This window comes from Hypomesus nipponensis, chromosome 9, assembly GCF_054491055.1.
Source record: "Hypomesus nipponensis isolate SF chromosome 9, ASM5449105v1, whole genome shotgun sequence".
NCBI classification, from domain to species: Eukaryota; Metazoa; Chordata; class Actinopteri; order Osmeriformes; family Osmeridae; genus Hypomesus; species Hypomesus nipponensis.
Window position 1 is genome coordinate 6790499 of NC_140369.1, and position 13595 is coordinate 6804093.

The window sequence follows — 13595 nt, forward strand, 5'->3', positions numbered from 1 at the left end:
CAGGGGGAAGTCTGAGGACAATCTCCCCAGTCAGGGGTGAGTCTGAAATGGGCAGTGTCCTCGACGCTCATCCCACCTCCAGGCACCAGCCCTCCATCTGTCCCCTCCAGATGCCATTGTACACTAATCAAAATCCCACTCATGGCTCACACACGCCCCAAGTGACCCCAGCCAAGATCTAGACCATCATACACTCACACACCAGTAATGAGCGGAACAGTGCTAAAACATAAATAAACTATTCAGTTACTTGTTATCTTCATACACACAGTTTAATTATTCAATCAGTTTAAGATTAGACCACACATTTGATAAAAAATTGCATGGGGATGACCAGACTCCCACAAACCCAATGCCCTTCTGGCTGACATCTGGTGACCAGGGTAAATGTTATAGAGCCCATGTGACTAAGCCAGTGACACACACACACACACACACACACACGTACACACACACTCACAGAGCAATTAGCTTAAGAGGGTAGTGAAACAAAGCAATGGAAAGCCACTGTGATGAAAACAATGAGAGTGGGATTGGTGTTGCTGTTGGGAGAAGGAACCAGCAGACATCTTTCATAATGTGAGAAATACACCAATGAAAAGCAATTAGCGGCAAATAACCTGGCCATGTTTAAATCATGTGCAGTATATGTGTTGTGAACATGTAGGCTGGGTGAGAGAAGTGACATGTGGTGCTACGCTAGTTATATCAGTCCATTTACTTTCTGCCAAAGCTGCCTTGGGCAAACAAATAATGAGCATGAATGAATACATGTTCAACAAACACGCAGGGTGTTCAAACACAGGACTTTGTGAATGGGTTCAACATCAACAGCAATACTGTGTGGAGCTAGAAGACAGCACTCTAGTTAGGAAGAGTGACAACTTCAGCTCATCCTACTTGTCCCTCCCCCCCCACCTCGTCCCTCCTCTCCTCGTCCCTCCCTCCCTCCTCGTCATCCCTCCCTCCTCATCCCTCCTCGTCCCTCCCCCCTCTCCTCGTCCCTCCCTCCCTCCTCGTCCCTCCCTCCCTCCTCGTCCCTCCCTCCCTCCTCGTCCCTCCCTCCCTCCTCGTCCCTCCTCTCCCATCCTCGTCCCTCCTTTGCTCGTCCCTCCCTCCTCTCCTCGTCCCTCCTCTCCTCGTCCCTCCCTCCTCTCCTCGTCCCTCCCTCCTCTCCTCGTCCCTCCCTCCTCTCCTCGTCCCTCCCTCCCTCCCTCCTCGTCCCTCCCACCTGTCTGTCAGGCACGCTGTGGTCATATCCCCCCAGGGAACTCTGTCTCCACACAGCAGAATTTGTGATCACGTGGAGTGAGTGAAGACATGAGAGAACATTGTCTCTCTTCTTCTGTGTCTACACAGCACTTTTGATCTGGGGGTTAGTCCCAGTCCCTATCCACTAGTCCCCACACCACTGGGACTGACCAAGGGAATCCACAATGCTGTTAAGGAAAGGGTTAGGAAGGGCATGTTCTTTAGATCAAGACCTTGTGTGGTTCATCACTGGACATTGATCCTGCCTCGGCAGAGACTTCTGCTCTATTGACCGCTAGTGCTCTAGGCCCAGCTCACTCTAATCAAATAGCGTTTGTCTGAAATAAAATTCCAGGCTGATGAGAGTCCATTCATCAGCTGATGTAGCAGGGTACAGGAAAAGGGAGTAGGGGCGCAGGGGGGTCACAACATATAGATCCACATGGATGTTGTTTAACGGCACCCAGAGGAAATGAGATAAGAGATGAACGGAGGGGGGATGGACTGAGGAGGGGGGCGTACTCACAAGGCACGGCGTGGCGGTACAGGTTGTCTCGGATGGTCTGCTGCAGCTCATGGTCAGGAGAGGACTTCTGGAAGCGCTGGCTCAGATAGTGCTTCAGGTCCTTGTTCAGCTTGTTTCCTGCAGGACAAACAGGAAGCCATGTGTTAACCACATCACAACACGCTGATGGCTGTCGAGGCAGCGCATTTGTAGTCCCAGTTATCCTAGCTACATGGCCAGCTTGCAAAACACCTACACTGTGAATGTACATCAAGGATAATTGTCTGTGTGGAAATGAATGGCACATCTTCTGTTACATCTTCTGTCACATGGAAGGGGTACCTGGCTCCAAACTCGGATCTCTTCAAATACAGACTCTCCTTCTCTCCCAGACCTCCCACTTTCTGCCTGTTGCTCTGCCTCTCCAACTATCTGTCAATCTGTCGGCCTACATATCATATTTTCTGCACTATAAGTCACACCTTTTTTCCACAGTTTGGCTGGTCCTGCGACTTATAGTCAGTTGCGACTTACATATCAAAATATATATAATTTAACATGTTTTTAAATGTCAATTCATACTGACTGACATGAACCAGTGAGTTCAACGGATTCAGTGATGTGGAATGAGATTGCGAGCTTGGTGAACTGGTTTACTGTTGACTTGCTTGTTGGACTCGCTAGCTTGTTATGTTAATTTAGCCCAGGGGTTCCCAATCCTGGTCCTCAGGCTTCCCTGCCTTGCATGTTTTAGATGTTTCCCTGCTCCAACACACCTGATTCAAATGAATGGTTGTTAGCAGGTTTCTGCATAACTAGATAACGACCCATTCATTGAAATGAGGTGTGTTGGAGCAGGGAAACATCTAAAACATGCAAGGCAGGGAGGCCTGAGGACCAGGATTGGGAACCCTTGATTTAGCCTATTCAGCCTCCCAGGCATGTTCTTTATGCTATTGTGTAGCTCAGTGGTTCTCAACCCTGCTCCTCAAGTACCTCCTGTCCTGCATGTTTTAGATGTTTCCCTGCTCCGACACACCTGATTCCAATCAATGGGTTGTTATAGTAGTTATGCAAAGCCTGTTAACGACCATTCATTTGAATCAGGTGTGTTGGAGTTGCAGGGAAACATCTAAAACATGCAGGACAGGGGTGCCCTGAGGACCAGGGTTGGGAACCACTGCGTTAACATACCGGACACCTATTCAGCCTGTTGTTCTGGGTGCTTTTGTGTAGTTGAATAACCTAACTAGATTAAATATCTGTTCTTGGTCTTTTGGATTTGGATTTTGTGAAATGTCTAAATAAATGCAATGTGTAGTCCAGTGTGATTTATAGTCCGAAAAATACGGTACGTCTGTCTGCCTTCCTACCGGATGTCTATCTGAATGTCTGTCTGCCTGGCTTTTTGTCTGGCTACCTATCAATCTGCCTGCTTGCCGATCTGAACATCTGTCTGTTATAATAGTGCAGCCACCTCCTACAGCTAGACCATCTGCTGTCAATACTCGTACGGTGGGTGTGTATGGATCCAATCCCAAGCCAACAGGCCTTCCAGAAGTTTCTATGTGTCTCTGTGTTCCAGTCACACAACACCCATCTCCCAATAAACATATTTCACATTCCAACACAATCCTCTCTGAATGACTGCTGAGCCCAACAAAGTTTAGCTGATAAAAAGCCCTGGATTTGGTTTCCATGGAAACTGTATGTGCGCATGTGTGTGTGTTGTGAAAGAAAATCCCTGATTTCCTCCACAGTGTGTAGACTGTGTAGCAAATTTAGCGGTATATCTTTAATTAGATTACTAGCCTCGTCTAGCACTCGAGCATCCTGGACCGAGGGCCACAATGAGACAATACAGAGCACAGGCTAACAGGTCCAGTTACAGAGACACAGAGACATAACAGTCTGGCTTCATTTTATTTGACAAATTACAGTAAAATTGTAAAATGCCATGTTTTCTCTGCCAGACAGGGAATGCTTGGGGGGAGGGCAGGGAGTGGTAAGTGCCAGTATACCATCTCTCTTCCTGGGAGTGAACTCAGCCTTTAGCCCCCTGCCACCCAGCCTGGGCTGTAATCCGTGCAACAGGTTGCCAGACATTACTCAGGCCAATAAAGCTTCCGACCTCATGCATGCAAGACCACTGCATGGACAAACACACACTCCATTTAGTTGCTTCCTAGGGAGGGGGGGAGAAGGGAAACCCCCTGTGGTAGACCCCGACCTACAGTCGCATGCCTGGCAGTCTGAGCAGAGCAAGGGCAGAGAGGGCCTGTTCCACCCACACCAGCATATCGATACCGAGAACAGCAGAATGGACGTAGCCATGTCTCCATTAGAATCAATGGAACAGACTTCCTAGGTATACTGGAGGCCTGAGGCTAGCTAGCCTGGCTTAGCCTAGCAGTATGCAGTATCGCCGCCACAAGAGCCTCTAATCCGGTTCTGCGTATCCTGCCAGCAGCTCGGACTCCACCCTGATTAAACCAGGAACCTTTTAAAGGAAATTAGACAGCTTTCTTCAAGGCAGAGCCATGCCTGTGGTGACGTGGGCATTGAAAGCTGGGCTGTCTGATTGATATAGGAGGGGGAGTGACGCGGGGAGGGGGAGGGACGCAATCACTTAAGGACACGTTGATTACCAAGAGAAGCTCATCCATCCTGCTGCCTCTTATCTCTGGGGTCGGCAATCTGTAAATGCTGACCAATACCAGGCCGGCCATGCCAGCAGAACTGAGGGGGGACATTCAGTTTAAGGGTCCTCTGTTAAGGTGAGAAGCAGATGTAGCCTACAAAAGCCAGTTAATGCACACCTGAGAAAACATGTCGATACATGTCGTGGTGTACATGCACACATATGTTGGTGATCACACACACACACACAGGCCCCAGACTGTGCTTACACCCCAGTGTGAAGGGAGTACAAGCCCCTTTTTCCTGGAGGTAATCACCAAGGGTCTGGATAAAGCCCCAACACGCACAGCGTCTCTTAATACCTGGGGAGTCTTCATCAGAAAAGCACACACTATGTACACAAACATATAGGAGAGGTCATCAAGCTCGCAGTTTAACTCCCCCAAGCCCCCTGACAGCCACAACACTGCGCTACGGAGACCAGTAACACCATAAGCCCATTAAGGGACACTGAACGGAACTGTGACTGTGACTTGGCCTGAACACACAGGGACGCCACCCACAGGAAACTGAAAGCTGCTGGCTTGTCCAGACCTTCAGGACAGTGTTCCTTTGAAGCTCCTGCTAGGCTTGGTTCGGATGGTTGGAGTTCGGGTGAAGGGACAGGAGCCCTACAGTCCATCTGGGGGGGTGGGAGGAGGGGTGGAGGGCAAAGGCAACAGTTGGCCCCCAAACACTTACCCAAATCTCTTCTACACAGATAATTAGTGCCTATATATCCTCTACTAAGCCCTCTAAAAACGTCTGGGGTTTTAGCAAGGAGACATGCGACTAAGAGAGAAAGAAATGGGCTGAAGGACAGAGAGAGAGAGAGAGAGAGAGAGAGAGACAGACAGAGACAGAGAGAGACACACAGAGAGAGACACACACACAGAGAGAGACACACAGAGAGAGACAGAGAGAGAGAGAGAGAGAGAGAGAGAGAGAGAGAGAGAGAGAGAGAGAGGGGCTATGAGGCAGCCAGAAGAATCCCCCAGACAGCTATTGAGACAGGCAGACCCAGCCATGGCACCACTCAAACCCTCCACTCAGCCCACTGCAGTCACTCTATTCACATCATGGAAAAAGCCACAGCCACAAAATCTCTACACACTTACTAGCTGGGCCACATGAGTGGAAACAGAGAGAATTGACCGGTTTACTCAATGAACTCAAAGTGTTTTAAGAGGGCCCATACCTTTGCACCAGAAACAAAACAAGCCTTTAAGATAAGGATGTTTCCAAGAGACCCACCAATGACAGGAGTAACACAGTGATGGTGGGTGTCGGACTGGATGAGCCAAGTCCTTAGGCACTGCCTTGTTTGGCTGGGCAGAGCGCTGCTGAACTAAACAGTCTGCCACCCGTGTAACAAAATAACCAAAGATGGCGGCGGGGCAGACACAGGATTTATTCTGCTGGAGAAGACAGGAGACCAGGTGTGTGTGTGAGTGTGTGTGTGAGAGTGTGTGTGTGTGTTTCTGGGCATCTCTCTCCCTGGTTGACTCCATCTGTTTGTGTGTGTGTACATGTGTGTGTGTGTGTATATATCTCAGTTCAACACTGCTCAACACTGCCCTCTATTCCTCGTCATTAAGCCTTGCTTGCGTCACAGCCGGGCCCTGTCACCATGGCAACCCAGTGAGATTAGCCAGGCTTCCATTGTGGCCACAGCAAGCTTAGATTGGTGCCCCCTACTGGAGGGTTTTTGAAATGTGCAAACTGCAAACAATTTAAATCTACAGATTCTTCTACTTACCAGTACTTCATATTTTAATGGTAATTTGTATTTAATAAAAATGGCCGAACATAAGAATTTCTTATAGGTAAGATGAAACATTAAGGAAATAAAACTCCCGCTGCCACACACACACACACACACAATACAGAACATCAACTCAGATCCTGTATCTCAGGTGTATTGTACCTCCACTTGCAGTACAGCACCATGATAACATTATAACACAACATCAAAAGGATCAGCATCATGACACGGTAAAAAAACCTCCTCACTTCCATGTTTCTACTGGTTCGAGGGGTGGATGACCTTTTCTCCCCAGACGGCGCTGACCTGTATTTGTTCCAGGAACGATAACTAAAGTTGGAAGAAAACAGGTCGCCTGCAGACATGGCTGTGTTGATACGGGGAGCGGTGGATGATGGATGTGTTTATTTTCTAGTAGGAATGTTTCCCCTCATACTCCCACCTTAGGTGGAAGAACCTAAATTGAGTTTTGATTACGTGCTTTAAACAGAGGGCCAGGGGCGTGCAACATTACAAAGTAATCTACAGTGAGGGCTAGGGATGAACACAGATGAGACGAGAGCAGGAATGTACAGAAACATCAAATGGTATCGTGATTTGGCTGAGGTTCCTGCTCCAGATTGCTTTCATTGATCGCAGTCCTCCACGCAGAGAAAATATGCTTCCCAGGATTCAGTTCAGGTGCTGGATCTCTGCTCTCAGACATGTCAATTTCCTCCTATGATGCACGAGAGAGAGCAACAAGGGCTCATACAGGCTTTTGAGATTCATAGTGTCTGTACCGGTGTGTGTGTGTGTCTGTGTGTGTTCATACGATTTACGTCAGAATCTGTACAGTGTTCAGACAGCCAACCTGGAGCTAATATCAACAGTCTGTGCACCTGATCATGCGCACGCACGCACACACACACACACACACACACACACACACACGTCACCCTCAGCTTCATCCTCCACAGTGTTCAACCACAGTCAACAGGGGGAAGTCCAGACATGTCCAACCTCCATCCACAAAGTCCAGATAATGACCTGGAGCGATGGCCGGGGCTAGGAGGGGATCTCAGGGTATCAGCTCTGGGATAAAGGCTTGGTGGAGTGGATTTGCTTTGTTCATGTTGAGCTTCCTGGTGGGAGGCCAGGGCTCGGAGGGCTCGGAAGCTAATCACATGTCTACATTTACATTTAGTCATTTAGTCATTTAGCAGACGCTCTTATCCAGAGCGACTTACAGTAAGTACAGGGACATTCCCTGAGGCAAGTAGGGTGGAGGACACAACGTAATTTGGCACGGCGGGGAATCGATCTGGCAACTTTCTGATTACGAACCCAACTCCCTCAACGCTCAGCCATCTGACTCCCCCGAGTCTACCACCGACTTTCTGTATTGACCCCAATGGGGTTAATTAAGGACAATTAAGGACAATTAAGGACAATCAATCTCCTAGTTCTGAGGTGGCAGCAAGGAGCCCCAGACTTCAAGAGGATGTAATATGGAAACAGGAAAGAGCAGAGTTCAAAAGACCTGAGACAGAAACCAGAAAACAGAGAAAGAAGGAAAGTCAGAAAGGAGAAAAAGAGAGAAAAAGAAAGAGACAAGGAGAGAGCAAAAGAGAGAAGGAGCAGTGTGTAACATCCAGAGCTTGTTTCCCTCATAGTTCCGTCCCAAAGTGCAAAATTAACTGTTACAAACTGAACTTGACCCGTCCCAAAATGTAAATTATTGTGTTTTTGGATTTTTAAATGGGTCTAGGTTATTTGCAACACTATTTAAGTAATCCATGAAGTCGTGGGGCTCAAATCAATGTCTTAATTTCAACGTCAATACATACACAATAGAATAGCCAATTTTCTGGCTTGATTCACGAGTTGGTGACACAATTCTTGGTGTGGCTGTAGCCCAACCAGCCTTACCCTGCCACCGCCCATGTGCGTAGTAGCTCTATGTCTTGCATATCGTCAAACTTGACTTTACTCTATTAAAAGTGGTTGAACGGCCGATAACGGGACCAACATGGCTAATATAACTGCCAAAAAGAAAAGAAGAAAAAAATCCGAACATACAGACATAAGACGGACTGACGTTCATTTGGAGCCCTGGTAACATCCAAGGCCAAAGTGTGTCTTCAGTGCTGGTCAGTGCTTCCGTGCTGGGCTGAGTTTATACACACACACACACACACACACACACACATTAGATATACGAGGTATACGAGGATTTAAGATGAAGAGATATCCGTGAGCAGAAAAGGAGAAAGTTAAACAGTGCTGTATAGTAGAGGGGTTAGGTATTGGATTTCACAAAAGTCATGGTTGTTACGTCGCTGGGAAATAAGCAATGTTTAACCAAAACAAACCACACCAACTCGAGTGGATTGGTTCCAGTATATTACCTGAATCCTCCCAGCCAACTTGGGTTACTCAGATCTCAATCACAGGACAGAAAGCAAGCTACACCAGCATGATTACCAATGGTTGTGTGGTAGTGATTAGTGAACACCCTACCAGCTCCCTGCATGACATTACCATACAGACTACAGACTCCCTCCTGGCTGGCCTCCCTCCCTCCCTCTGTGGGGTAAAAGGGTGACTGCTGGGGTTGAATCAGGAGTAGCTTGATGCGTCCACAGTCCCTCAGTGTGATAGCTATGAAGTGCTGCACCCTGCAGCTCCCAGCACCTCCTCTCACCCCTCTGGTCGATACAGACCGAGGGGGGTCGGGCAGGGAAAGACAATCATCATTCTCTCTGGTCTATCTCATGTCTTTTCTTTAAAAGGAGGTCTGTTTGCTTTGCCAAGAGATTGTCGCAGAAGATTCACCGCTTCCTAATTGGCCTACGGGGAGCATGTCTTTGACTGAGAGAGACAGTGTTGATAAGGTCTGCAGGAAGTCACACACAGCCGAGAGGCAGTTATGAAGATGGCCACCAGGGGGCAGTTGTCACTCAACGTCATTGGAGATGCCTGCTGTGGGAGCATGCCTGGGAGCCTTCGCTCCAAGCATACCATCTCCATGTTCCTCTCCTTCTCTCTGTCCTCCCAGTCAAAAGGCTTCAGACAGGACACATCAATCTATACCACCATCGATCTCCCTCTCTCCTCAGTTCATCTGCTATGGCTGCCGCCCCTCCTCAACCATCTTCACACATCCCTGTAGTCACACCTCCTCTGCTGACCTCTCTCCTCTTCTCCCCCTCCTCACTCCCTGACCCTTGGAGCGGGCATGGCTGACCCAGTTTCCTGTTCCTGTCATGATGCTGAGTCAGAGTCAGGCAGGATGCTGAACGGCACGCACGCAAACAGAGGAACCTATTCTTTATATGAGAAACCTGGTTCAAACTCCATCTGCTCTGCTGTCTAATTGTCAGTCACTAACGCAGAATATTGGCACACTAACTCACACACAATACATGTTCCATGTACACGTACACACACACACACACACACACACACACACACACACACACACACACACACACACACACACACACACACACACACACACACACACACACACACACACACACACACACACACACACACACACACACACACACACACACACACACACACACACACACACACACACACACACACACACACACACACACACACACACAGAAGTGTGTCAGTGAAACATATGCCCGCCTCTGTAAACAGACAAAGCGGTCATGTGACATGTCATTCTCTGTGTTGTCTGACAGAGCAGCCATCCCCTCTACATAACCACTCTGCCTCCCTCACATTCACACAAACAGCATTAACATATTGCATGTAGAGGGGTCGGGAAGGGGGAGGGGGGGAGGTAGGGACTACAAGCTGTGCAAGCCAGAAGCCATGTAGCCGTCAATGTTGGTTAGATACAGGCCCGATTCTGGGTCAGAAACAGCCAACAGCCCAACGACTGGTGTAACACTGACCTCTGACCAGAAGGGGGAGTGTCATTAGGATGCGTTCCACACACACAGCTTTGACCATGAACCATAAACACAGAGGATGAGCAACCAAACAGAGGGGCATGATCAAGGGCTTCCAAACATCGCCTGTACACAACAACGTTCTAACACAATTCACCAAACGCTCTGTAAAATACCTTGTCTGCTCCTCGTTCTTGTTAAATACAAAGTTTGCTTTTTCTATGTCTTAGAATCTATGAGGACAGTTTATTGCGTGCTTGTGTGTGTGTGTGTGTGTGTGTAGGTGCGTGTGTGTAGGTGCGTGTATGTGTGTGTGTATGTGCGTGTGTGTGTGTGTGAGAGTGCACGCATATGTACATCACTGTGTGGTTGGGAGCACAGAGCACTAAATATAACCGGCGCGGCTTCAAGAATGCTCCTGCTAGCATGATGAGCAGGCGGTACCCAGTGAGCCAGAGGAAGTGAATTAAGTCTAATGCAGCAAAAGAAAGAGGGCAGTTTGGTAACTGCCACACGCACACACACAGGGACACGCTCAAGCACACAGGCTGACACAAACACACACAAGAGGTCAAGAACACACACAAACACTAGAAACGATGACTGCACTTGCATGGCTTGAGCTCATCCTGTCTGAATGCTAAGCAGGTGGGCAGCTAGACAGCCATCCAGCCAGCCAGCCAGCATGGGTTAGAGTGTTGTGTCCTGACATGAGCTGGCTGTTCAGGCGTCCCTTCACAGCGTTTAACATCAGGACAGAGGACGCAGGCCGGTGTTTGGCAAGGAGGTGACACTGGCCAGACTCCATCCGCACTGAGCCCTCTGGCGTCCTCCACCAAACCCAGGCAGCTACATAGCAGAGCCCAGAGGCCTCTCTCCTCTGGCCCACTGAGCAATGTGAACTTTACACAACGGGGCCTGAACAAATTCCAGAGCAGTGGGAGAAGTAGGCTGGTAATGGAAGCCCTGTAAACACTGCCCTGAACAGGTTCTGCTGGAACAGCGGGGAGAGGGGGTGCACACTCTAAGTTAACGGCTGCATTCTTCACTGCGACCATGCATGGCTGAGACATCCACATTTACATTTAGTCATTTAGCAGACGCTTTTATCCAGAGCGACTTACAGTAAGTACAAGGACGTTCCCCCCCCCCCGAGGCAAGTAGGGTGAAGTGCCTTGCCCAAGGACACAACGTCATTTTGCACAGCCTGGAATCAAACTGGCAACCTTCTGATTACTAGCCCGATTCCCTAACCGCTCAGCCACCTGACTCCCATGCAACACACACACACATGCACACGCACGCGCACACACCTGCAGAATGCAGTATGGTGACTGCATCAACAGTTTAATATCCGGGTGCAGCATCAGAGACAGCTAACAGGCTGAGCACACCCTAGTTCACCTAAAATCCAGCCTCTGTAACTGCTGCCTGGTAAGAGGACACCCCCCACAGAGCCTCCTCATGACCCGTCTGATGCCCACCTTAACGCCCCCACAACACACCTCATCATTGGCCTCGTCTCAGACATTAATAGCAGACCACAGAGGTTGTCATTTCATGTGGGCAGTTTGTTCTGAGCACGAAGCCTGCTGCTGTAACTGACTGATCTTTCATAGTACCTTAATCAAGTGAGTTGTGACTCATCCCAGATCATCCCAGTCACGTTTAGTGCGTCACAGTGTTTACTGCCCTACAGGAGTATCCTGTTTGCTTCAGGACTGGTGCTTCTTCCTGCCTAGGGAGACACTGACAGCAGCTGGTCCTGAAAACCAAGGCTGAGGAAAGTAAGGCTGCTATTAGGCTTGTTATAGTGTTGCTGAATAAGTAATGAAGTAACTACTTTAACCATGTCGGAAGCAGCTCTCTGATGCCGCCGCCCCCCCCCCCCCACATTTGGGGCCCACCATCAGATTGGTGCGTTTTGAGTTATAGTGTGCTCAGTAAGTGTACTACACCTGCTGGACTAGAACTGCATGCTAGTGCGTCTTGTGCCTGTTTTGCATATCCCGACTCAGCAGTTCAAGTTTCGGTTGAGAATCATAGGGGCATGACTTGTGTTTGGGAACAACTTCTGTCTGGGAATGAGACATCTGTTATGTAAGGCAAATGAGTCTTGTGGGGGATAAGTAGAGAGGGAGGGGTGTCCAAAAGGGGGAGGAGGCATAGAGGAGAGGGTTTATTGAAGGGAGAGAGGGGGGAAAAGTATACTGAGGGTGGTGGTGGTGGGTTGACCAGAGGAAGAAAGCAAGGGTATCAGAGGAGAGGGTAAAAGGAAGTGTGTGTGTGTGTGTGTGTGTGTGTGCTGGCAGGGCTCCAGTGAGGTTGGGCAGGGCTGGGCTGGCTGAGCCTGTGCCACAGATGTGCCCCTACTGGGGAATGTGCTGAGTGAGCAGGAACTGCACCCCCCCCCCCACACCCAGCCCCCTATACCAACGACCAGCCACAGCGCCACTGGCTGGGCCTGACGTCAGCCCTGGAGAGTCAGGCTTTCCTATAGGCCAGAGCCCTTTTTGAGGGGGTGGTGGTGCTGGTACCACTGGTCCAACAAACACCATGCCCTCCTGCACGCTGGACTGCGCCACAACACCTCAGCTTCATTCCTTCTCCCTGACTGTCACTCACTGTCACACTGTGCTTTGTGTGTGAGCGGTCGGTGAACGGACGATAAGAGTCATTTTGCTAAATGATTGAATCAATGAATGAATGAGATTAAGACTGACAGCAACATGGCCCCTGCATGTTCATGTCTGTCTGTCTGTCTGAGAGAGGATGTTCTGAGAATAGAAAAGTGGCATTAAAATTGCATCTCCAACCTCTCCTCATCTTCTAGAGCCCTCCGTGTGTGTGTGTACGTGTGTGTGTGTGTGCATATATGAGTGTATGTGCGTTTGTGTGTCTTGCGGTGTGTGTGTGTGCAAAGAGGTGAACATGGTGGGCATGATGCTTGGTGGATTAGAGATCAGCAGGCAGAGGAATCTTCCAGGGCAGAGACGCCAGCGATGCCAAGGAGAACGACGGCATGTAGGCCCAGGGGATTGTGGGCCATTAAACGGATGAAAGCCTTTTCACTGGAAAAGATGTCATCATCTTTACTACGTTGCCTCAGCTGGGCTTAAGCTCAGAGAGCTGGCCTCTCTCTCTCTTTCTCTATCTCTCTGCGTCTCTCATTCTCCCTCTCTCACCCTATTCTTTTACTAGCTCTCCCTCTTTCTTCCAGAGCTTTCTCTGACCAACTCACTGTCTCTCCTCATCCCTCCATCCTCATGATGGTTTCATTCCACAAAGTCAGAACCCTGGAATGCAGAGAAAGACACTCATCTACCTTCTGAAGGACTCCGCAGGAATGCACCAACAACACACCAGGGTACAACCGAGAGCTACTGTATGTACTTTTAATGGCACGCAAAAGCAGGAAGGCAGATGTCTGGGGGGCGTGTGTTTAGAAAGGAACACCAAGGACACCAAGGACACCTGAGGA

The 13595-nt window shown here is 49.1% G+C and overlaps 1 protein-coding gene across 2 annotated transcripts in view; it reads right to left on the reverse strand.

The window, feature by feature from the left end:
* magi1b (membrane associated guanylate kinase, WW and PDZ domain containing 1b) overlaps positions 1-13595 on the reverse strand; it is a 101381-nt gene that overhangs the window by 59159 nt on the left and 28627 nt on the right. For both annotated transcript variants that reach the window (XM_084704593.1, XM_084704592.1), the window contains exon 2: positions 1778-1894. In XM_084704593.1, coding sequence (XP_084560719.1) covers positions 1778-1894 — 117 coding nt within the window. The remainder of the gene's footprint in view (positions 1-1777; positions 1895-13595) is intronic.